The following is a 26,625-nucleotide window of genomic DNA, read 5'->3' as shown; positions in this document are numbered from 1 at the left end:
GGTGCGTTCCGTTCAATAGCGCATGATTTTTTTTTCTTCATTTGAGGGGTACAAAATTCTTCCTCCATACACACACATACAGCGTCCTACATATAAAATATGGGGACATGGTAAATTCCATTTTGGAAGAGCACACATGGATTTTCTGCTGTTTACTGAAACAAATTTTGTTTCTTTCTTTTTTGAATTTATGGTAATTTTCAAAACAGATAATTCCAAAACATAGAAAAATCTAGACCTCGCTTTGAGCTCATTTCGAATGTGATGGAACGGAAACTCGGAAGTTTGTCTTTTGAAAGTAGCGAACACACATGCATCTATTCATTTTAATGGAGTGTGTGCGATTTGAAGGGAGATTCTTCCCCCGCTCCTGTTTTGAACCATGAAACTTCTGGTTATGAATCACACATCACAACCAAGGATCATTATTTCCAACCCAATCTGGGTCAATGTCGAGGGGGGAGAATCGGAATTTGTCCACTTGTTCAAGCGGCTCCCACGCCCACCCAACGTCGTATGAAGTGGGTACCTGGAGGAAACTCAGTGGGGTAAAGGCGGCCAGGGGCGTGGTGCTGATCACATAATCCCCACCTTCGGCCATGATCAAGAAAGTGTGAGACCTTAACTCCACAACGCCTACACGCCATCATGGCTTGGTGCAAAGCACAAGGTAGCACTTTGCCTTTTAATTTACTATACGCCCCGATTTTGTCGGAAAAGAACTTTCTAATCTCTACGTGGACCTTCTTCCAAGTTCTGTAAGGATGTGAATAGGCTCCAATTTTTCTTTACATAATTCATACATGTTATATTTTGTTATAGAACCAGGGCCGATATCTTGTGTGTGTCCGCCCGCTTTATCTCAGAGGGCCTCTCTGATGCCGCAGTTGTAGCGTTGTCGCCTTGTAATCAAGGGGTCCCGGGTTCGATACCCGGTGGAGGCACATAGTGGTTCGGTTCCCAGCTGTAGGTATAGTCCCAATTAGCCTTACCGTGAATAAAGAGGACTTAAAAAACAAACGAATCAATCAGTCTTTATCTTAGCCTTCCCTATGGCGTAGTGATACCGCAGTGGTAATCAAGGAGTGCCGGGTTCGATACCCGGTGGAGGCACATAATGGTTCCGTTTCCACCTTACACTGTAGGTGCAGTCCCGATTAACCTTTCTCTATATAAAGTGGACTTAAAACACCAAATCAAAATACAAATAAAAATCACCCTAACTCTCTACAAAGCCAAACAATCTAGGTTCGAAACTTTTTGAGGCTTAGATGTATCATTGCATTCGTATCATTACCCATCATCTTCATCGTGGCGATTTCGCAAGAGGTAAAAATGCGACGCAAAATAACCTAAAGAGAAGCTTGGAATCAAGCTGAATATTGTTTACGTTGGATACGTGGTAGAATTCCCTTTAAAAACCACTTCCTGTGATGTAACAGGTTTCTTGGCTAGAGACAATTTTTATCTGATAAATACGTTTTCTGCGATATATATGTAATGACTGTAATATGTATCTTTGTTGCGATCAATAAGTAGTTTCTCGTTCACCACACTCTTCGGTTGTTTACAAATCGTAAGGAAGAAGGATCTCTAACTTTCCGCTTGCACATGCCAATGAAACGTTAACATAAGTTCAGAGATTTACATATCGGTATGATTTCTTTCAAACATCATGAAATTTAATTTCAATGTAAACTCCTTTCGTTCGTGTAACTGTTCACCATCAATCTGGTGAAAAAAAAAAACGTAACGAAGATTTCCGTGTTTCCTTGAGCAGAGATTAGGCGCTTTCACCTAGCAAGCACCCACCCCTTCGTTCAGTGACCTTCACTGGCAGAGTGACTCGCAGCAGGCCTGTGCTCGTTCCAGCGTGCTTTAAAACAGGTATATTTTGTTAGTTTGTTGATTGTATTGTGTCCAGAGTTATATCATTTTATTGATTTGCTTTATTTTACTTCGCCTTTTGTACAGTGTCTCTCAAAAGTTTTAGGACAACGACATTTTAAACTAGGTAACCCAATTTACACAAGCCGTTGGTGGGTTGCGTGCACAGTTAGGCTCAATTTCAGGGTTGCCACATGCACAATAGATATTTATAAAACACGCGAAAGAAATATAAACAAGTATTATTGTATAAAATTATTTAAAATATCACTATTATATCGCAAATGACAAAATTCTTTCTGAAAGAAAAAAATAGGATTTCTAGTATTTCATCGCTGATGAGTCTACAGTAAGGAAAAGAGGTGAGAGGAAACGAAAGGTCACATAGGAGGAGAAAGAGAAAGCGAAAGGAGAAGAGGAAAAGTAGAGGAGAGAAGAAAGATAGGAGAGATGAGGAAATAAGAACAAAGAAGAGAAAAGACGAGGAAAACGAGAGGAAGGGAGGAGACGAGAAGAGGGAAGTGGAGAGTAGAGTAAAGGAGAGAAAAAGAGAAGAACGAAAAAAGAGAGAGTAGTACAGTGGAGTCGGAAATGTAAGACAGGGAAGGAGATAAGAGGAGTGGAGAAGAGTGATATGGAGATAAGATGCGAGAAAAGTAGGGAAGGCGATATGAGATAAAAGCAGAACGGAAAGAGGGGAGAGAAGAAGGAGAAGGAACTGGAGAGAAGAGGTAGTTGCAGAAAATATCGTCTTAGCGTCAAGAATGGATGCATTGGTCAAATTATCGACATGAAACATTCAATAACATTTTGAAATGTATTGGAGAATATATTAGATCGGTGCGAAAAGCCTTTTGGCTGAGTTAAGAGCAAGTTAAAATCTTCCATGTAAGATCTTTGATTTTACCTGCGATTACACCACTAAAAAAATGAACGTAATTTTTAATATTTATAAGAATTATTCAATTTTTCTCCACTTCTCGGTTCGTTGAAATGGAGATTTTGTAATTCAACCTTTCTATTAAATTTAGTATTTACATTCACCTTATGCTCAGATAGGTTAAACCGTTTATTGACAATCGTGAACTTTTCGTTTAATAGATAATATTTGGTTTTAAACGACGGGAGAACATTGGTCGAATTTCCTTTCTTGCTCTTTTGAGAGAATATATACTTCTACAATAGCAATCGAGTTCGGAAACCGTGAAAAAAAAATGACTTGGTTTTCAAAGGCAGACAAGCTTGGTAGTCTAGCTTGCTCGCGATCAAAGTGACTCACTCACGCTATTCAAGGCCGCTTCTTATCGCAAAACACTTCGATGCACAGTGTCTGCACCCACACGTTACAAGTGACCAGAGTCGAATTTTAAAGAGAATCTGAAGAATGGTAGATTTCATCAGAGGCGGCTAGGTAGGCACCAGCTCAACATGCAATAGTTTAAGTGATAATTCCTGACAAACAAAAAACCGTATTGAATAATTATTGGGATAGTAATACGTGTATCCGCTCTTTTTTAACAATGTAAGCTCGAAGACAATCTGTATTCCATTCATTTATATTGGCAACTTGGTCAACCGGAGGTTATTTTATCGCCTTCGATAATCGAATTGTCTGATCGATTATTTTTTGTTTACCCAGGAACATGCCCCATAGGAGATTTCCGAGACCGGGTTACGCTACTCACTCGTAGCTCCCCAATTTCTTCACGATGGTGGGTTTCTACCGGTCCCATACACAGGCCGAGAACCTAGAGAGTGAGCATAGACGGACTCGAATCCATGCCGTCCTGCAGTCGGAGGTCACGGAGGAGGACTTTTCTTATTTTACCTTTGGCTAATCGCGACGATGAGGATGAATAATGAATAGAAAAATCAAGAAGGTCAGGCAAAATTGAATTTTTTACACATCCTTGAATCCTTGCATTGAACTCAAGTGGGAAAAGGGGTAAAATTAGCATGTCCTGAATTGCCACACATATAAATAGTTATTTCATTAATATTTGTCAATGTCTTTGAAGCAGTACACAATTATCGTTAGAATATCATAATTCATGATCTTATATATAAAAATATCCCGTTGAATGTGTGTCAATTCATTTTTTTTTTTTTATAAATTCCATATGCTGAAAAATGTAGCGACTAGGCTATATACTGCTATTACAAATAATGTTACCATGCTCTTGTTTAAAGGAAGGGATTCTTTTTTAAGGAACATCTAGTGTGGAGGATCGAACGTGGGACCGCAATGCTTTCAAGAACTCTAACCAATACATTACGCCCTTTGTTTTCTTGGAGCTACAGTTCCTAATTATTCTGTCGCCTCAATATTGTAAACGTTATCTGCAAAAGAGAAGTTAAATACTCAGATATAGCTCTGTACTTCTAGAATTACTTTATACACATGCATTTGAAATTTAACTCTGAATTTCTTTCTTCGTATTAGTATATCTAAGCTTATGAATATATTTTATTTGTAATTTTATAACGGTTTCATAAACATCTACGAAATAGTTCCTTATAACTTGGAATATGGTGAATATATATGAAATGTCTTGAAAATTAATTTTCGACCACTAGATTTTGGCAAGGGAATTATGTGTGATCCGTTTCCAGTTATTCATTGCTTAAACAAACGTTTTAAAACTATGTGGAATTTTCATTCTGGGATAAGTTACTTTACTTGCTACATGTGAACTACACCCTGTCCCACTTATCTCTGGAGCAGGTGAACGAAAACAAGTATCTGAGCAGCGATGAACACGTGAGCGGAATGGGATTGCGTGGAGGGAGGAAAGCCACTGCAGTTACCAGCCTTCCCAGCAGCGTGCACTGATTCGCTCTGTCCACTCGATCCCCTCTCCCCTCTCTCCACTTCTCTTTCGCTATGCGTGGCTTTGCTCCAGAGATGCTGGGACAGGGTACAGTTAATTGTTTCTCAAAAGGTATCATCTACGTATCTCTGTATGCCAAACATTTAATCTTTACTCACATGGAAAAAAAATGTGAATTTGTATTCAGGGGTAGTTTCACAGTTACAAACTATTTTGGCCTTGATGAGAAGTTTAGTTTAAGTAGGCATTTTGTTTATAATGTTGAAATTGAGGTCGTCTAAGTTTGAAATCCTCATATTTAAGGCCTGAACTCGTCACCTAAGAGGTTGAAGATCGTCCTCTACTTTGTGCGTGGCCTTCTTGATTTTTCTATTCATTATTCATCCTCATCGTCGCGATTAACCAAAGTTAAAATAAGAAAAGTCCTCCTCCGTGACCTCCGACTGCAGGACGGCATGGATTCGAGTCCGCCTATGCTCACTCTCTAGGTTCTCGGCCTGTGTATGGGACCGGTAGAAACCCACCATCGTGAAGAAATTGGGGAGCTACGAGTGAGTAGCGTAACCCGGTCTCGGAAATCTCCTATGGGGCATGTTCCTGGGTAAACAAAAAATAATCGATCAGACAATTCGATTATCGAAGGCGATAAAATAACCTCCGGTTGACCAAGTTGCCAATATAAATGAATGGAATACAGATTGTCTTCGAGCTTACATTGTTAAAAAAGAGCGGATACACGTATTACTATCCCAATAATTATTCAATACGGTTTTTTGTTTGTCAGGAATTATCACTTAAACTATTGCATGTTGAGCTGGTGCCTACCTAGCCGCCTCTGATGAAATCTACCATTCTTCAGATTCTCTTTAAAATTCGACTCTGGTCACTTGTAACGTGTGGGTGCAGACACTGTGCATCGAAGTGTTTTGCGATAAGAAGCGGCCTTGAATAGCGTGAGTGAGTCACTTTGATCGCGAGCAAGCTAGACTACCAAGCTTGTCTGCCTTTGAAAACCAAGTCATTTTTTTTTCACGGTTTCCGAACTCGATTGCTATTGTAGAAGTATATATTCTCTCAAAAGAGCAAGAAAGGAAATTCGACCAATGTTCTCCCGTCGTTTAAAACCAAATATTATCTATTAAACGAAAAGTTCACGATTGTCAATAAACGGTTTAACCTATCTGAGCATAAGGTGAATGTAAATACTAAATTTAATAGAAAGGTTCTCCAAAATTTCTCTTCCACTGTCTACGTAAGGTCAGTACCCAGGGGAGGGGCCATGTGGGCCATGCTCCCCCCTCGAACCCTAAAATATTTAACTGTGAACCTATAAATAAATAAATACGAAAATAACATCGTCGATTTTTGAAATGTGTAAAAATTTCAATTTTGCTCTTGTATAAATGAATCTGTTTCTTGCGCAAAAGTCTTCAAGCTGCAATATTGGGTGGTTTTAGTTTTATAATCATTGATGCAAGGCTACCAGACGTCCGATTCACCGATTTAGTCAGGACAGTGCGTTACTTTCAATACCTGTCCCGACTTTTTCGAACTGCAATCGTGATGCGAAAATGTCTCTTTATTATTGTTTTTTTTTTTGTTAACTCACAATTAGACATGTTCTTTATTGTATGAATAATTCTAAGTACGCAACATAGAATTATCATGACTTTTTAATGGCGTTCGCACTATTTGAACTATTTTGTAATGTCTATCTGTCTGTCTCTCTCTCTCTGGTCTACGTCAATGACAGAAATGCAAGCAATATTCTTATTTATTTTTAACCCAATTAAAGGAAAGTGTAAGCATTTAAAAGAAATAAGAAAGATCGTCACTGTTGCTCTTCTTTAGAAATTGTTGTTCTTCGAGGGAGAAAAATTAGAAGGATTTAGTCCAGCACCTTAACACAGTGTCCCACGAGTCTCTCTTGACTAACACTGTCAAATGTGAAGTGATTTTATGAATAAAATTATCCGCCTGTTTACGTATAACGTTGCACAGATTTGGTAGTTCGCAAACGGTGTAATTATTTCGTGTTATCTTACGCAACAGCAAATACATTTCATAAGACTGTTCTGGACACAAGACTTGCATCAGTAAACAAGCATTTTGTCTGTTAGAGTATCACAGGAAAAGAACATGGTCCTGTAATATTCAAGCCTCTAGATATTTTCCATTAGTAATGTCTAATCACAATAATAAGTTAGAAGAAATAACTCACATTTTCACAACTACCAATATTCTCGTTTTTAATTACTTCGAAAATTATTTCTCGAAGATATCGGTTATACTACAAGAAAGCAAATCAAAATTAAAGTAAAAGTTCAACTACACGTATACCAAACGACATTTACAATATTGGAGGGACAGAATACTTAAAAAAAAAATATTGTTTCATTCGAAGGTAAAGGCGTAGTGTAGTGGTTCTTCTACCTGGCTTAAGGAGCTAAAGGTTGTAGGGTAGTGGTTACCGTTCAGGATTGTCAATCTGATGGTCGTAAGTTCAAACTCTTCCGGTGGCAGAAAATTTTCGTAAGTTTTAGACATATCCCATTGTGTTCATTCTCCACGCCGTGTGGAACGGAATGATTCAGTTTGGAATTAACGATGCGGGGGGGGGGGGGTAAATATTGAATTACAAAATCTCCATTTCAACGAACCGAGAAGTGGAGAAAAATTGAATAATTCTTATAAATATTAAAAATTACGTTCATTTTTTTAGTGGTGTAATCGCAGGTAAAATCAAAGATCTTACATGGAAGATTTTAACTTGCTCTTAACTCAGCCAAAAGGCTTTTCGCACCGATCTAATATATTCTCCAATACATTTCAAAATGTTATTGAATGTTTCATGTCGATAATTTGACCAATGCATCCATTCTTGACGCTAAGACGATATTTTCTGCAACTACCTCTTCTCTCCAGTTCCTTCTCCTTCTTCTCTCCCCTCTTTCCGTTCTGCTTTTATCTCATATCGCCTTCCCTACTTTTCTCGCATCTTATCTCCATATCACTCTTCTCCACTCCTCTTATCTCCTTCCCTGTCTTACATTTCCGACTCCACTGTACTACTCTCTCTTTTTTCGTTCTTCTCTTTTTCTCTCCTTTACTCTACTCTCCACTTCCCTCTTCTCGTCTCCTCCCCTCCTCTCGTTTTCCTCGTCTTTTCTCTTCTTTGTTCTTTTTTCCTCATCTCTCCTCGAATCTTTTTCCATTCTCCTCACTACATCTCCTCTCCTCGTCTATCCTATCTTTCTTCTCTCCTCTACTTTTCCTCTTCTCCTTTCGCTTTCTCTTTCTCCTCTCCTATGTGACCTTTCGTTTCCTCTCACCTCTTTTCCTTACTGTAGACTCATCAGCGATGAAATACTAGAAAACCTATTTTTTTCTTTCAGAAAGAATTTTGTCATTTGCGATATAATAGTGATATGTTTAATAATTTTATACAATAATACTTGTTTATATTTCTTTCGCGTATTTTATAAATATCTATTGTGCATGTGGCAACCCTGAAATTGAGCCTAACTCTGCACGCAACCCACCAACGGCTTGTGTAAATTGGGTTGCCTAGTTTAAAATGTCGTTGTCCTAAAACTTTTGAGAGACACTGTACCACTTTTGGCTAATTTGCGAAGATGGGGATGATTGATGATATGATGAAATTGATGAATGGGCACTCACAAACATCCATGTCCAGGCCGGGATTCGAACCCGGGATCCCTGGCGTCGTAGCACAATGTGCTAACCACTGCACCACGGGGGCCAGGTCAGAGTTATATGAAGCTAACATTCGAATATTTTCGTGAAATATGTAGTAAACAAATTGTATAGCTACATTATGGCTCTTTCTTCAGAGTGATGTTGCTGGCTATTTACACGCGGCAGATGGGGGTGTTTTAAACAATTCTGAACCCCTCCGGCCTCATTTACCCCCAAAGGGTTGCCCTGGGGTATACATTGATTTGAGGCAGGGTGAGCACACGGGAACACGACCAGAAAAATTCCAACCTTAGATCACGCAATGTATATATCGAATATTTCTAATTCATGAACACCAATGGAGTGCCATCAAACTTCTTATTTAACTGGACATAAAAAAATAAAAAAATCAATAAAGTATTTTCTATACTTCAGTATACGTTTCCGTTTCAGAAACTCAAAACTATAAATATTTGATATTTTTATCCTGTTCTTGTGCGGTTTTAGACATTTCGTAGGCATAAGTGTCATTTTCCCTGTAATTCTCACAGAGTTAATCACATAATTCTGATTCTGATGCTGTTTTTAAATATATGTTTTTTTTTTATTCAGGGCAATATTTTACCTGCATTGCTCATTATAATGTTATTCAGGATAGTACATTCAGTCACGCTAATGGTGAATATAATTTTTAATATTACAGAGAAACTTTAAGTGCAAGAAAACATTCAACAGTTTATTGTGAATGTTACATAAAAATTACCATTTCGACAATACAAATGAAATTATGACTATTTAATTGCCTTGGGGCAGAACGATCAAGTAGTAATTGAAGGAAACCATTGCCAACCTTGACCACTACTGTTTATATCAAGAACGTAACCAGGCCAAGGAATAATAGAACGCATTTGGCATGATAATTATTTTGACATTGCTCATAACTCTCTCCGATAAAGTTGCATCAACGTTAACATGTACTCTGTGGCACAGATAGAATATCGCATTCTTTCCGCTTTGTGAAAAACAACAACATGCATAACTAGTTTACTGGGTTTGACGATTTATTGTCTTCCAAGTGAGTTTGAAAAGTTCTGATAAGGTGTGTATATGTTATACTTATTGAAGGTTGAGGCTTTATATTAATCGACAGTAGCAGGAAATGAAGAAGAATGTAAGTATCAGCATTTAATTCAGCTTCATATTTGGTTTAATTTCAATTGTTAAATGACATACAATAATTTAATTTTCCTAATATCATCAACTTGCCCGAATCCAATCCTAAAACTAAATTTTATCTTATTACTTCATATTCGATGGTTTGAAACCTCGTTCATCTCTTTAAAACGTTTTCCACAAGGTAGAGTTATAGGTTCACTGTGGTCGGTTTTGTCTTAGAATAAGAAGAACATATATGTAAACTACATGTGTTTATTATTATATCGAAATTAGTATATCGTTTTTCATTACACGAAACATGAATTTAATTCCGCTTTTACTTTTGTGACAATATGTATCCCATGTACACTTGCAATTCCTACGTCAGACAACCTGTACGTAAAATTTCTGAAATTTTGGGTGTAAAATAAATGGAATTGGATTGTTTATTTCTTTCTTTTTGGATTTTTATATCTTAAAAATGTATTATTCATATTACAGTACATTATATACTTAGCGTAAGTCCAATAATTCCATTCGAAGATGAGTAGGCATATTTCTGTATTTGCATAATTCTCCATTTGGTGGAATGGTTGAAATACCTTGCTATTAGGCCAGAGATTGTAAGTTTGAATCTTGAATAAGACATGGACATCGCGTATGTTCATTTCTATGTTGCGTGAATTCACAATTAATCTTGATCTTCGCGATGAAATAACAAGAGCATAAAACCTAGTTAAAATAAATCAAAAGTACAATTAGAAAGAAAAATGGCTCATATTTTAAAGCTTCCTTTTTATTATTTACAACAGTACTTTGATATGTAAATTGTGGACAGTTTTATAATCTTATAGAGTAGAATAATTTTGAGTAAAATGGGCTTGAAATAAAGAATTCATTGAAGTAATTTCCAATTTAAGTATGGAAACCAGTCAATTTGTAATAAGTGTTTGTTCAATTTTTCATAACTCTCTTTTCATGGTGCGGAAAATAATTTTATGACAAAGACCAATTTGATACCATTTCTTATACTGCCTTTTGCAGGGTTTGGATGCATATGACGATATTCTTCCTGGTATTATCACACGTCCTGATGATTTGCACGTCAGAAAAAATACTTGTGTTAATGCCTTCGACTACACAAAGCCATTTCAATATGTATGAACCCATAATTACAGCTTTGGCTGAGAAAGATCACCAAATTGTTATGATAAACATTATGCCATTTAAGAAAACACATCCCAACATTAAGGAAGTGACACTAGAGGCATTATCCAAGAAAAGAGAGAAACTATTTCCTGATCCATTGCTTACAAGACAAAAAAGAAGACTACTGTATGAATCCATTATCATTAATAATTACTTCCTTGTGAATATTTGCAAGGAACTATTTCACATGAAATCAAAAATAATCCCCATAATTGATGACACGTACGATCTCGTTATTAGCTCAAGTTTCGGCATGGAGTGCTCATTTGGTCTTCTTCACAATCAAAATGTCCCGTACGTGTCTCTTGTCCCTTCACTGTGGCCTTACCATAACACCCTCACCGGCGACTACTTCTCCCACTCATACAACCCCAACTTATTCCTTCCACATGCAGAGAGAATGACTCTCTTTCAAAGAACAGTCAACACTCTGTACACAGCTGTGTATAATCTCCATTGGTATTGGCTGTGCTTACCAACCATCGATTCCCTTCTGAGGCAATACTTCGAAACTGAAGTACCACGTGTTGAGGATGTGATGAAGAATGTCAGCCTGATTTTAGTCAACTCAGAGATCAGCACCAGTTCAATTCGCCCCAAGTTTTCGAGGACGATTCATGTTGGAGGAATGCATTGCAGGGAGCCTCTACCACTGCCTGAGGTATGTATCAGTGAATTTTATCCGATTTTAATAGAATGAAAAATTCTTAAAAGACTCGGGTTGTAATGGAATAGGCAACTGGAAATTTAAAGTAAAACTTATTTCTGTCTGATAAGTTATAACGCAGTAATGTAGACGAGGCTGCTGCCAAACTTGAGTAAGGTGTACCTGGGGTTCTGAGGTTTAATTCCGGCCTGGACTTGGTTGTTCTTTATGACTGTATCTTCGCGATTAGCCAAAAGTGATGTAAAACCAATGCAAAATAAACCAAATCTATCAATCAATCAGTTGAATAAGGTTTATATTAAAATTGCGATGTCACAAAATTCTCGTTTCTCATTTTGTATATTCTAACACGCAACGCTCTATCCTAAAACGTTGCTACAGCATTCAGTTCCCTGGGGGCAAGCCTGAACGGAATATTAATTGGCGGCGGAAACCGGTTCAACAAGCGATGCGCAGTTGATTTGACCTTGACCGCTCATTCCCCTTTGTTGTCTGGTTCAATCCCTTCCGTTGCATACCTTTCCTCTGTTCTTGCGTTCTGGTTAACAGTGGAGAAACCGGTTCTCAAAATTTACCGACGCGTTTTCTGATTGGTCAATCGGGTTCTTTCTTTGTTCTGACGTTCTGACGTCATTTGACCTTCATCGCACATTCCCTAAATTCCTTTGTCGTCAACCTGTGAAGAGTTCACATTTCGAGGCAGTCTTCTGTCTGGCATCCCGATCCACCTTCTTTCCTACCATATTACATTATTCCTTAGTACACTATAATTATTACGAGTACCTATCGCGGGATCGAGTACCGGAACCGTCCAAAATCGTAATTGGAACTTCACTCAATAGCATTACCAACATTCATAGCGATTCATAAACCATAAAATCTTATTTTCAATATTATAAACATTAATATTATCGTTTCATACATTACATACTTTGCAGTAATGAACATAAAGTCATATGCATAACATTGAGTACCTCTAATTACCTTCTATTTACATAGTTTTCATAAAATAAAAATCAATGATCTCGTATTACTATATACTTAGTATATAGTAATAAGTCATGTCTTTTGCTGTCTCTGATCATAGCCTCCCCAAAGTTGATGGTTTAGCGGTCTCAGCCCCCCAAAGTTGATGGTCTAGAACATTTCAAATGTGTATTTAAAGTTAAGTTCATGTGGCACAATTCAGAGTAAACTTTACAAGATAAGCAAAATAATACATTAGATTGTCCCCCCCCCTCAAGGCCCATGGAGTCGGCGCCTATGTTGGCAATACTAGGCGCGAAGCAGGCAGCGGAGAGTGCCAACTGTAAGAATTTATTCCTTGCTCTTTGGCAGCCATGTTAGTGGGAGAGTTAGCAGGGAGACAGTTCTACAAGGCCACTTGTTTCAATGCTCTTCAAGATGCCTAAGGTTAAACCATTGAAGTCATGTTTCTTACGACAAGTTGTATCCGATTTCGGAGACGATGTGTTTTCAACTGATGGAAAAATTCTATTCTGTAAACTGTGTGAAACAAAAGTTTCTGCAGAAAAACGATTCCATGAAAACCTTCCCTTGACATCGGCAGATGTAGAGAGAAGTTTCTCCAAGTGTTCTGTTGGAGAATCGTCGGTCGTTCACACCAGAGCACCTGATGATGACCTTGCTGGTATACTGCAATGCGGAGTAAGGTATGTAACTTTCATTAAAATTAAACAGCGTGTTTTCGAAAACTTTCTTCAAGTACGTCTTACGAGAAAAACGTTTATCTTTTATACATTTTTGATTAATGTTGGTCAATGTATGTGTTTTGAAAGCATGTGATGCCTGAGAACAGACTGGAACATGCGAAGAAATATGATCAGAGAAACAACATATTTTTGCAGGGTTTCTTTTCTTATTTTTTCGGTCCTTTTCTCCAATTTTAACGGTATTTTGAAGGGTCTTTTTCTCAAATTTTTTCGGTCCTCAACTTCCGGGACCTGCGTTAAGATTTTGATATATTAGCTTGTCAAGGGATCTTTTATCTTACTTCACATTCATTTCTGAACATTTTTATTGCAATCGGAAGTATAAAAACAATTCGAAACGCTTGTAAATGGCTCGGTTTCATCAACTAGTCTCCTAATTGCACAACAGGGAGCCCAAGTCGAACAGTTATTTCCAAAATTGAGAAATAACATGTTTCAACGACAGCACAGTAGAATGGTAAGTTCTCTGATAAAAGAATCTTTAATTAGAGACACAATCATTTTATACATATATAATATATCAGATCTTGAGTTAAGTAAACGAAATCTCGACATGGATATCAAAATATCTAAGTAACTGTTGCAGCTGGGAAATATCTGTAAAGATTGAATGGTCATTTATTTACACACACACTACAAATGTAGAAATGCAGTTCATCGTTGAGAGTCCAGAACACGAATCGTGTACCCATTTATTCCAGTGGGTACACTGTACGTGCCATGTTATATATCACCATTATGTTACATATAGTTTCGTTGTGGTTTGTGGTGATTGTGGGGCTTTCTTTCCTGGCATTAAAAAAATCGACTTTCTTCTACTAATGACATGCCATTTATTTTCTTAGAGTCCTGAGCTTTTTTTGTGTGCGGGTCTGTGGACAAATACATGATTGATTGATTGATTTGCTTTATTTTACATAGCTTCTTGTGCCACTTTGGCTAAATTGCGAAGATGGGGATGAGTGATGTTATGATAAAATTAATGAATGGACACTCACAAACATCCATGCCCAGGCCGGGATTCGAGCCCGGGACCCCTGGCGTAGTAGCGCGATTTGCTAACCATTCCGCCACGGGCCGGTTCAAAGTTATATCAAGCTAACATTCTAATATTTTTGTTCGATCCCGGGACTCCTGACAAACACATGAATTCGGTTTACTAAACTGCTTGGTTTTCTGAAAGTGCATCAGATTATAAAGATATTTATTTCGATTTGACATCACAGTGTTGTATTGGAGCCGTATCTCTCTCCTTGATTCGTCATTTTTGGAATTTATATTTTAATGCAAAATTTTACACGTTTGAAATAAATCCCTCAGATTTATTTTCTCCGAAGAGGTGTGGTCATCCTGTAAAGTACGTTTACCCCTCTCATTAATTTTACAGTTATCTACAAAAAATCAGAACAGGATGATACTCGGCAATGATTCTAACATTATGAACAGATAGCTTATGTAGCTCTTCCTATCTTTTAGACCACTTACCTTGCATACAAATTGTACTAAAAAATGTAAGTAATATTTTTTTATATTCTTTATTACATATCGTGTTCCGGCAAATTATTCTTCATTATATCAGCCAATGAGAGTAAAGGAAGCTAATATCAAAATAATGTTCAGGTTATTAATAACTAAAGTTCAGGTTTTCCCACATTTCTATCGCTACACCTGAGGATTTTTTTTCAAACGTACTACTTACTGTCTACGATTAAAGAAAGCAATAAATAACATTGTTCATAATAGTACACCCAAGCGTTGTCAGAGAACAGCAGTTAATGAGGAAATTCTTCGCATGCACCCATTTTTTTTCTTTCTGAACAGAAAAGTTGAGAAATATGTTTTTGAACAAAATCTTACTAATTTGGATGAATAGCACAGAGCATGAATCACGATAAAAATCTATAGGAATCATTTAATATAATTCATTCCGCTGAAGTCTTGTTCGCCGTAAAGTAATGAGGCACTCGTCGAGCCAGTGTCTCTTAGTAAATTTCTTGATACGCTCAGATCCATTGTAACAGAAAATAAGAAAAATGAGATATGTCCAATTTGTAATTGTAAAATAGAATAAGACAATCTTTAGCTAGGGTTGCCGTATTTTGCAAGTAAAAATCCAAGACACCGATGACCGGAAGCATATTGGAAGGCGACGAGACCTGACAAAGTAGCATGTATCCACGCATTATTATTATGGACTGTACACCGAAACTGCCATAATTAGCAATTCACAGCTAAATTGTGTAAGTAGCATTTTAAAGTTACATACACGCATTTAAACAGAAATAACGTTCATGAAAGTGTAGTCTGAATCAGGTCCGTACCCAGGATTTTTTTGAGGGGGTGCCCAAGCACGAAACCTTGATTATATATATATATATATATATATATATATATATATATATATATATATATATATTCCATATATATATTACATATTTCACGTGTATATATATATACACGTGAAATATGTCAATTATAAATTAATTAATTAATATCATTAATAAATTATTTCATTTATATATATATTTATAAACATATATACACAAATTAATTTGCTACATTTATAAACTAGCAAATTAATGCCTAAGGTGACAATGACAACCACCTTGGCAGCTACGGCTCCATTTCTTACTAGTCCAATTTGCTATAATTTTAAAATCTTAACTTGTAACCGATCTTGACGAACCCCTACAAAATTGGCCCGCCCTCGCTGGGGGGAAAAAGGCAGTAAAACCTGTTAACGTTTCTTTCTGGGGGACGGTTGATGTGAGTTGCGGATAAAATAGTGCAAACCGCGCGTTGATACGAGTAAGATCCGCGTCGGTATATGAACTCAGTTTTTGCACTCCGGTGTGCAAATTTAACAAACCATTTTGGAACAAGTCTAAATGAAACTAAATGGAATACTGTTGAGACTACAATTGTGAAGTTTAGTGTCATTACTAGGGCTCGGATAATTATGCATTTTGCATATTGTATATGCAAATGCATATTTAAGGATTTTTAACTAAAAATGCATATTTCATATGCAGGTGCATATTTGTATGAAAATAAGTTGATGTTGTGCATATTTTTATACCCACAACCAACACCGAGCATATACTGTATTTATTTATCTTCTCCTAGCTTCTCTTCTCCTTTTTTTATCTTTTCTCTGTCTTTCTTCTTTCAACAACTTCAAACAAGCATCAAAATTATAGAAGATGTTAGAGAGGCCCTCTCCCAGGTTGAAGATTCTGTGTATGTACAGAAATTGGATGCATTATTGAAAAAGAACAGTGGGTATGCAACAATGGTGAAAGTTTGCAAAATTCTGCATACAAATGGACAATGTGTAGATGATCTGGAACTTGATGTGCCGACTTTGTTGCCCTAAAATACAGTCTACTTGTATCTTGCGCAGTGGAACGTGTGTTTTCTGAATATAAGACTATTCTAGCTGAAAACAGAAATAGTTTTAAGTTCGAAAATTTGAGACATCATGCTGTTATCAAATGCAATCATGATCTTGATCTGTAATGTATTGTGTTTCATTTAATGCAGAACCATATTAATTGAAAGAAATCTGTGTAGCGAATGAGCATTCAGAATAATGTATCGTAACGCAACTCCCATGCTGCGTTTGGGATCGAACCAAGAACCTCTAGATTGAATTGGGTGATGTAGTTATTTCTCATTCATCTCTCAGATGGTTATCACTCGTTTGGCCTAAATGTGATAAATGCAAGAGGTTACATTTAAGGGAATGGCGATAGAAATTAACTTAGGTTAAATATGGGTTTCACACTCTCCATGACTGAACCGATATGGATTGGTTTAGAAAAGGATATTACAGCCTTACAAATAGATGAAGATTGTTCCTACACTTGTCCTCTCAAATGTCACTTGTCTGACCTCCCTGTCAGACATCGATTCAATCACACACCATCATCCAATAATCGTTCTCCACTTTGCTTCTCTCTCACAATCCGCAGACCTTACTCTCTCTCGTATTCTCGACAAGTGATCACACCTCCTGACAATTCCAACACTCATGCCACATACGCCTTCCAAGTCAATCACCCGACCTTTGTCTGATTACTTATTCAGCATTCCTATCTCTGCTACCTGCTATGCTAAGACTTTATACTTCTTACCCAATACCTTGGGTACGATACGGTATATTCATTGCCTGGCATGTAATTTTTCATAGTTTGTAATATACAGCATTTGTAAATTAAACGGGTTTTTAAAGTGCATATTTGCATGCATATTTTGCGTTTTTTTTAGTGCATAGTTAACTTTCCGAGCCGTAGTCATTACTACGTTGCGATTAGAAGTTTTATTGGAAAGGAATCCAATTTATTGCTAACTGTTAAGAGGCAAAGTCGTGTTCGTTTGAAAAGAAAAGTTCTATCGGGAGCTGTGAAAGTACTAAAGGTTACTACAGGATACATGTTAGAATATTTACATATCTCTATGGAAGAGAGACAGGATCGGCGGAACTAAAGGGAGATAGAAGACATACAACTGGATTTTAGTCACCATCAAGATTTTTACTCCCCCTAAACACCTTCATGTGTTTAGTGCTTCAGTGTGTTCATTGATTAGTGTGTCTAGTGTTCAGTGAATTTATTAAGCACGTCGAGGAAGTAAACACCTAGAGCGATGAAATTAAAAATATATAGTAACAAAGAATAGTAACAAAAAAATTAGAAATAAATAAAAGAAGGGTAGGTAGTTTCATGCCAAGTGTAGTAGGCTCCCTTAGTTACAAAAAAAATGTGTACGGTACAAAGAGTTATTGTGAAATGTTATTGTATCTCAATAAATCTATACTGGAAGCTGACCGCTCAACGTATTCCGGAAACGTTTATAAACCGTTGATGTTATGTACCTGTGCTTTGATTATTTACTAATAGAGTCTTTACTGTATAAATATTGTAATTAAAAATCTCAACTACAAAACACAGTTCTATAGATTATTATAATTTTAAATATAAAAATCCACTGTTGGTTTATTTTGTTTTGACGTTAGTCCACAACAAAACTTCAACTTCAAATACATTTATATAACGTTACGATCTATGACTGTAGAAATACGATTTTACCCCATGCTGTTAGCAGCCCTAAAGAAAGAGAGAGAGAACAAAAGATGTATGTAACATTCACACAGGCAGACATAATTCTTTGTTATTCCTTCTTTGTATGTGTTTATGGTGTTATCCTTAGTAAAGTATGTTTGAAGTCCAAACTATTTGCTTATCTTTGTTGTTATAACTAGACTTCGGATTTTTAGGTTCTACAAAGTGTGCCTTTAGGTTCTTAAACTAGGCTCTAAAAATCCTAAAATAGGTTCGAAAAACCTTAAAATAGGTTCTAAAAATCCTAAAATAGGTCCTAAAAATATTAAGTTAGCCCCGAAAAAACCTGAAATAGGTTCAAAAAAACTTAAAATAGTTCAAAATTCCTGAAAAATGCTGATTAGGTATAGTCACCTATATCCTGAAATACGCACTATGTTGCATAACGTTGTGTGTGTTGCCTAACCCTATGGCAATGGCAGAACTTACCATTTGAAATTTGCTAATAAAATCCTCTCTTCGCCGTATAGTTAGGCAACAATCTTTTTCCATGTTATCCACAGTTAAACTCCGCAATTTTGTCTGTGAGGATCATCTTATATGCTGAAAATAATCTTTAACAAAAGCGTAGTCAGTGGTGCAAACTTCAATGCTGATATGTTAGTTTGGAAGGCGTGAATGCCACAAAGCATCGAAGTGACGCGAAAGTGAGCAAGACCACACAGATCAGACCACTTTGGATTGTACAGGTAACAGTGGGACCAGACATTTTGCTTTGTTTAGAACTTTGAAAAATCACCATGGACTTGGAGGAAGGGAAATCGACAGAGAGTACGTTTCAAACACGTTCGTCATTGAACTTATTCGTGACCAATCAAAGCAAATGCCTCTGTGTGACATAAAAATTCTGTAAAATCTTTAAATATATATAAAAACCTAAAAAAAGCTTGAAATAGGCGCAAAAACCTAAAATAGGTTCTAACATGCGAAATGGTTTTCTTTAGGCACTATAAAACTTCATCAGCTGTTGCGTTTTTTAATCAAACGTTGACATAACTTATTATTTCTTACATATCTGTAACGGGGAAAAATAGGTTAAAAACCTAAAATGCGAGGTCTAGTTATAACACAATATCTTACCCTCGGAAAATGTTAATGGGGGAAATTTTTTAATAGAACAAGATCATTGGTGCGAAGGTGGGAGATCCCCCTTCCGCAATGGGAATTCGTACCCTGAATGCGACCACCAAGGCTATGGATTTATCCTTATAATGAAGAACATGTCTGAATGTGAATTAACCATAAAAAAGAGGACATTTTTCTCATCAAGACTGCAGTTCGAAAAAAGTAATACAGCGAGTAAATATGGTGAACTGTCCCGACCAAATAGGAACATTTAGTAGCTTCGCATAAATGGTTATAAAACTAAAATTACTAAATCTAGTAGACTGCAGACTTCTGGAGTTTGCTTCTCTCTGGAGACAACCCATTCATTTATAAAAGAAGAAAATCTAAATTCTTGCAAAATCTTAAAAATTATCCATGATTTTTTTTTGTAGGTTTGAATCAAAATATTTCATGGTTCGAGGTGGGGGGCATGGCCACCTTGGCCCCGTCCTGGGTACAGGCCTGGTGTGAATGATTTCTGCTTTACCAAGCAATTTCTGGACATTACCGCATCACGAACAAACTTTTTGGGACACCAGGATGAATGATACCATCCAGGAAAATACGGGACGTAGGGACAGCAACCCTATCGTTGACCAATAGCTCAGAAAATTACGAGTTTAAAAGCGAGTAGATAAGATAAAATTTCTGAAGGAAATCTTCTAACGTAAGGGTTTCGAAATTTTTTCGTTCACGGCGCCCATAGTGTTTCAAAATTTTTCCGCGCCGCCCAAGTCAGAATCTAGGCCTATCTAACACTTGCAACGCTCAGTTAATGTGGTTAGGTTGCTTGCCTTAAGTTAAAAAATATACACACATTCCAAATTCAGAAACATTTTATTTGTAAAAGAAAAGTACTAAATAAGTACATTTTTTAATAACCCCAGGGCGCCGCGGCGCACACTTTGGGAACCACTATTCTAATGCAAGTCTATTCTGTCAATTCTAGGACTTGGAAAGATTTGTTGATGGATCCGGTGACAATGGTTTTGTTTACGTGTCCTTCGGAACAATTCTTCCAGATAATGATTTGCTCCAAGATTTGGAGAAGAAGTTCTGCACAGCCCTCTCCAGGCTCCCCCAGAGAGTTATATGGAAGAAGTCCAGTTCTTTTGAGTGCCATTTCGCTCCAAATGTGAAGACTGTAAAGTGGGCACCGCAACAAGATCTGCTTGGTAAGAGACTATTTGTTATTTTAACGGTTTAAACAAGAGTTGAAATTTTTTTAATGAAAGTGTAATATATTGTTTCAGGAATAGAACCTATGTTCGATTGCTATACACAGTAGCGTGCGGTGACCTCGGCACTTGGGGTAGCAACTGATTATGGAGAATCTTTAAAGAATCGCGCATGTCTACAACTCTTCTGCCACAAACTAATGCATAGATTACAGAGTTGCTTTAATGCAGATTAAATAATTTGTCTAATTCGATGGAAGTAATTCTGATTTAGCTGGGCAGAAAACCAAAATTTTAGTTTGACATATCACTGTCTGCAAATATGTGAATCGTCTACAAAGTTCCAATTCAAAATCTAAACATGATTTGTAGGGAGACAAATTTATGGTAAATGAAAACTGAGGAGAACGGTAAATAAAATGTTAGATCAGCGGTATATACCAGCGGTGAAAAAAAAATGGCACACACTTTTTCGTTATGAGAGGAAACAACATACAAAAGAGCTATAAATTGATAAACTACTTCATTTTTATATACTGTACACATGCACAAGTACTTAGCTGTCCAACCAAAAAAGAAAACATCAACACAAAATCACTTCATTTCTAAATTGCATATCTCAAGTGATTTATTCATTGTATGTATTTAAAGGATATCCTTGCTGTCCAACAAATAAAATAATCACTACTGCACATACACAAACACATGTTGAAAATCACATGATAATAAACAAAATTCATTCATGACTGAACACAAATGACACCATTGTTTCCCTAGATGTGCGGGAACAGACTAATCTTATCGCTGCTACAGCTAGCAAGTTCAATTAAACTGGAAGTTGAGTAAACATTCGAGGGAAGAAAGGAATGCAGCTTGCCTGGGAGCAAAGTTTTCGAACTGAGATTATGTGCATGGGAAATCCAAATTTGCAGCGTCTTCCTGATGTGATCGAAGAGAAAACGTTCTTCAGCTGCAAGTGGTAGGAAACTTTAGGCAAACATATCGCTACAAATCGACAGTTTGCGTGCACAACCTCGAATGCAGGTTTTTGCGTGTTTTCTACGTAATTTGATGATATTTCACGGTTATTTCGCGAAAAAGCGTTCATTTCGTGGAAAAGCACACATTTCGCATTACTTCGCGAATAAAACTCATGCATATTTTATCATTGGGGGTGTAGTTACGTGCAGAATGTTCAAAATTGCATCTTTTTGTCACATTTCGCGCATCGCGAAAATTCAATGTCCCTAATGATTTGTATCTAACTTTATAAAGTTAGATACTAGAGGAAAGGAAACGTATGGATTTGGAATGGCCAATACTCAGCACGAAGAAGGGTGAATAAGCTCCGCCAATGTATGTAGGAAGCTATACTATTATGCCGGAAATTTCTATAGCAAGGTCCCATATAACGGTGGAGATGGGCAGAAACCGAGTGGGCGGAGCGAAGCAGTACATGCTGTTGGAAAGGCTGGTAACTGCAGTCGCTTGTGACCTCCACACGATGTCGTTCCTCTCGAGTCACTACAGTATGTGCGCAGACACTTGCTTTCGTTCGCTCGCACCAGAGATTCCTGGAACAGAGTATTGTATAAATGATGCAATGTTAGAGCTCTCGCCAAGAAAAGAGTCCAGTCATGCCACGCCACACACCTAGAGTGTTGCCAATAAGCAACAATTTCATCCGACGAAATCAACCGCACGTACGTACATCGCGCGAAGTGTTGGCTGAGCAGCTCAGTAGAAGTGTGACAACTCTGGAGGAGCAGGGGTGTGGAGGAGGAAAGGGGAAGCTCCGACCTTCACTGGGCTGTTTTCGTGGAGAGATCTGTAGTAGCATTGTACAATATGGACCCGCGAGTATAGGGCACATGTCGCTGAAAATTATTTCAAAACTTGTGAATCCGCCACGCATCCATGACCTGCCAGATTGGGACTATTGTTTGTAAGGTTACCTCAAAGAAAAGATTTACAAAAACAAATCACACAACGCTGAGGAGCTAAAAATTTCCATGTATGTACAGTGTCTCTCAAAAGTTTTAGGACAACGACATTTTAAACTAGGCAACCCAAATTACGTAAGGCGCTGGTGGGTTGCGTGTAGAGTTAGGCTCAATTTCAGGTTTGCCATATGGAGCAAAGAGGAGAAGAGAGGAGGGAAAGAGATGAGAAGAGAGGAGAAGAGGAGGGTTGAGAGGAGAGGAGGAGACGAGAAGAGGGAGTTGAGAGTAGAGTAAAAGAGAGAACATGAAAAGAACGAAAAGAAGAGGAGAAAGAGTGCAGTAGAGTCGGAAATCTAAGACAGGAGAGGAGATAAGAGGAGTGGAGAAAAATGGGATTGAGACAAGAGGCGAGAACAGGAGGGAAGGCGATATGACATATAAGCAGAGGAGAAGAAGGCGAGAGAAGAAGGATGAGGAGAGAAGAGAAAGGAGACGAGAGTTCATATATGTATTTGTAGAAAATATCGTCTCAGCGTCAAGAATTGATGCATTGATCAAAATATCGACATGAACCATTCAATAATATTTTAAAATGAATTGGAGAATGTATTAGATCGGTGCAAAATGCCTTTTGACGGAGTTCAGAGCGAGATAAAATCTGCCACGTAATATCTTTCATTCTACCTGCGATTATACCACTAAAAATATGAATGTAATTTTCATATTGATAAGGAATATCCAATTTTTCTCCACTTCTCAGTTCGTTGAAATGGAGGTTTTGTTATTTAACAATACTCCCCCTCCCCCAATCGTTAATTCCAAACAGAATTATTCCGTTTCACACTGCGTGGACAATGAATACAATGGGATATGTCTAAAATTTACGAAAATTTTCTGCCACCGAAGGGGTTTGAACCTACGACCATCAGGTCGACAATCTACAACGGTAACCCCTTTTTTTTTTTAAAGGAATACCCCTAGGCGGTGGTATCCCCCGTCATTCACACTTTTTCCAACTTTTACACTTTTCAATTTTTACAGTATTTTCAGTTTTTCACGTTTGCACAAACACAAATACCCATGCCTTACCCGGGACTCGAACCCGGAACCCCTGGCGTTGCAGCGCGCTGTGCTAACCACTCTTTTTTTTAAAAAAAAGGAAATAACCCCTACACGGAAGTATCCCCCACCATTCACTCTTTTTATCACTTTTACACTTTTCAATTCTTACATTTTCTTTGTTTCTTATCAACTGGACGAACACAAATACCCATGCCTCACCTGGGACTCGAACCCAGAACCTCTGGCGTTGTAGCGCGCTCTGCTAACCACTTCGCCACGGAGGTCGACACCACTACCCTACAAACTTTCGTTCTTGACAATAGCTGGGAGGAGCTTCCCAGTGTAAAATGTACATGCAACTCTCTTCCTGCATGCAATGTGCAAAGAATACTTGTTTGTAACAAAGAAAACGAAGGAAGTACGAATCGGCGCAAACATTTAATGGAGAATTGCATATAATGAAAACTTTTCATTCGATATTTGCGGAGGTATCCTTGGATTGAACTGGAGTGGGTAAAGGGGTAAAATTAGTATGTCCTGAATTACCACAAATGTAAATAGTAATTTCATTAATATTTATCAATGTCCTTGAAGCAATACACAATTATCGTTAGAGTATCATAATTCACGATCTTATACGTAAAAATATCCCTTTGAACATGTATCAATTCATTTATTTGTTTATTTTTTATAGTAAATTCCAGGTGCAGAACAATGTAGTCACTCTACACTGCTATTAGAAATAATGTTACAATGATTTTATCTCGCTCTGAACTCAGCCAAAAGGCATTTTGCACCGATCTAATACATTCTTCAATTCATTTTAAAATATTATTGAATGGTTCATGTCGATATTTTGATCAATGCATCAATTCTTGACGCTGAGACGATATTTTCTACAAATACATATATGAACTCTCGTCTCCTTTCTCTTCTCTCCTCATCCTTCTTCTCTCGCCTTCTTCTCCTCTGCTTATATGTCATATCGCCTTCCCTCCTGTTCTCGCCTCTTGTCTCAATCCCATTTTTCTCCACTCCTCTTATCTCCTCTCCTGTCTTAGATTTCCGACTCTACTGCACTCTTTCTCCTCTTCTTTTCGTTCTTTTCATGTTCTCTCTTTTACTCTACTCTCAACTCCCCTCTTCTCGTCTCCTCCTCTCCTCTCAACCCTCCTCTTCTCCTCTCTTCTCATCTCTTTCCCTCCTCTCTTCTCCTCTTTGCTCCATTTTCCTCATCTCTTCTCGCATCTTTTCCCTTTCTCATCAATAATTTTCCTATCCACATCTGTCCTATCTTTTCTTCCCTCCTTTACTTTTCCTCTTCCCCTTTCGCTCTCTCTTTTCTCCTCTCATTTGTTGTCCCTTTTCGTTTCACCCTCTCCTCTTTTCCCTTGTGGAGACTCATCAGCGATGAAATACTAGAAAATCGATTTTCTATCTTTCAGAAAGTATTTCTTATTTGCGACAAATGTAATAGTGATTTTTTTTACAGTTTTATAAAATAATACTTGGTTTTATTCCTTTCGCGTATTTCATAATTATCTATTGTGCATATGGCAACCCTGAAATTGAGCCTAACTCTACAAGCAACCCACCAGCGCCTTACGTAATTTGGGTTGCCTAGGTTTAAAATATCGTTGTCCTAAAACTTTTGAGAGACACTGTACCAGCAAATCGCTATTTTGGGGGAAAGAAATGTTGAGAAGAGCAATACACAATTTTGAGATTAGACTTTAGGAGCACCTACAGAAAAGAGGCGTTACTTGACGGATATACGTATTTTTCAGACGTTATTTAAAAACTAAATTGTTGACTTATTGTTGATTGTAAATTCCTTTGCAAAAATATATTTTTTTGTCTAATTAATATTTTGTAAGTCGCCAATCAACTGGCTTATTGTTATTTGAAATGCATGCGTTCCCATTTTATAAAATATTGGTACTCCATGTCGCTATTTAAATTTGTAGAGAAGACGTTACATAATGAAATACAAAATTCAGACGCATACTTCGAGTGATTGAATTGTGGTACTGTTAAGAAAAATAAATAAAGTGACAAAAATTTGACTCAATGTCAACATTACAGTATACACAGGGGCTCAACGAAGTTGGATCTATGGGGTAGATTTTCGTAACGAACAGTTACAGGAGTGACACTGTGGTGTTTCTTCACACACGGAAATGCTGAGCATATAAAGATTTTAATACTATAATGAAATTAAGGGGGCGAAGACTTATTGGGATTTTCTGTTCTCAGATGGATCAAAAACCCTGGTGGAATTGATATTCAACCTATATCTAAACCTTTGCGTTTGGTGCGGTGAATTTTGGTGAAGTCCGGAGGAACCCATTGAAGTTAAATTCATTCTCCTCACCTTCTTTCTGGGGCCCCATGGGATCTTAGATCTTTCTAAGATGCGAAAGAGAGAACGGGATGCGGAAAGTGATTAGAAACTTCCGCATCTATTTTTCCCTAGAAAACTTGCAACTGAACATCGAACAGCATGGAGGTTTGTAAGGAAAGACCTGCCCAAGGACAGAAAAAAATTGAATGAATTGAATGAAATGAATCACTATCAAACTCCGTATATTTTCAACTATCTCTGGTAGAACCTCCTCTGTAGGTAGTATGCATTTTTCCCAGTCACATTTCGCTTATCACTTCTCCAATTTATCCACACAAAATAATATACAATATTAACAATATTTTAGCTATCAAACACATTGCTTAGTGTGAAAAAATAGATTGCACCAGAAGGTGGTGTTTTTCATCCCTCTCAACTTAAAAAATCTTGACAAATCAATAACGCTTCGGTAAGATGTTTCAGATTTGAAATAATTTTTTTCATGACAATCATATGGAAGGCGGAGGGAGCGATTACCCTCCCCCCACCCCCCATTCATCAACTGAGATGTTAAAGAAGGAGATCATGCCTTGTTGACATCTAAAACAAAATCACCCTGTCGAAGTAAAATTAAATTACCTGTGAACAAACGACGATACTTCTAAAACTAAGCGATTAGTCAGCCAC

At 37.4% G+C, this 26,625-nt stretch overlaps 1 protein-coding gene across 1 annotated transcript in view; it reads left to right on the top strand.

The window, feature by feature from the left end:
- Positions 1 to 9,475: 9,475 nt before the first annotated feature.
- LOC145987091 (UDP-glucosyltransferase 2-like) overlaps positions 9,476 to 26,625 on the top strand; it is a 154,428-nt gene continuing 137,278 nt past the window's right edge. Inside the window, exons 1-3 of the mRNA XM_083121563.1 lie at positions 9,476 to 9,588; positions 10,617 to 11,442; positions 20,361 to 20,586. Of these exons, the coding sequence (XP_082977689.1) occupies positions 9,587 to 9,588; positions 10,617 to 11,442; positions 20,361 to 20,586 (1,054 nt within the window). The 5' untranslated portion in view covers positions 9,476 to 9,586. The remainder of the gene's footprint in view (positions 9,589 to 10,616; positions 11,443 to 20,360; positions 20,587 to 26,625) is intronic.

The sequence above is a fragment of the Lepisma saccharinum genome, chromosome 4, assembly GCF_977018435.1.
Source record: "Lepisma saccharinum chromosome 4, izLepSacc3.1, whole genome shotgun sequence".
Taxonomy (NCBI): domain Eukaryota; kingdom Metazoa; phylum Arthropoda; class Insecta; order Zygentoma; family Lepismatidae; genus Lepisma; species Lepisma saccharinum.
The sequence above is the reverse complement of the archived record's forward strand: the minus strand, read 5'-3'. Positions and strand labels throughout refer to the sequence as shown.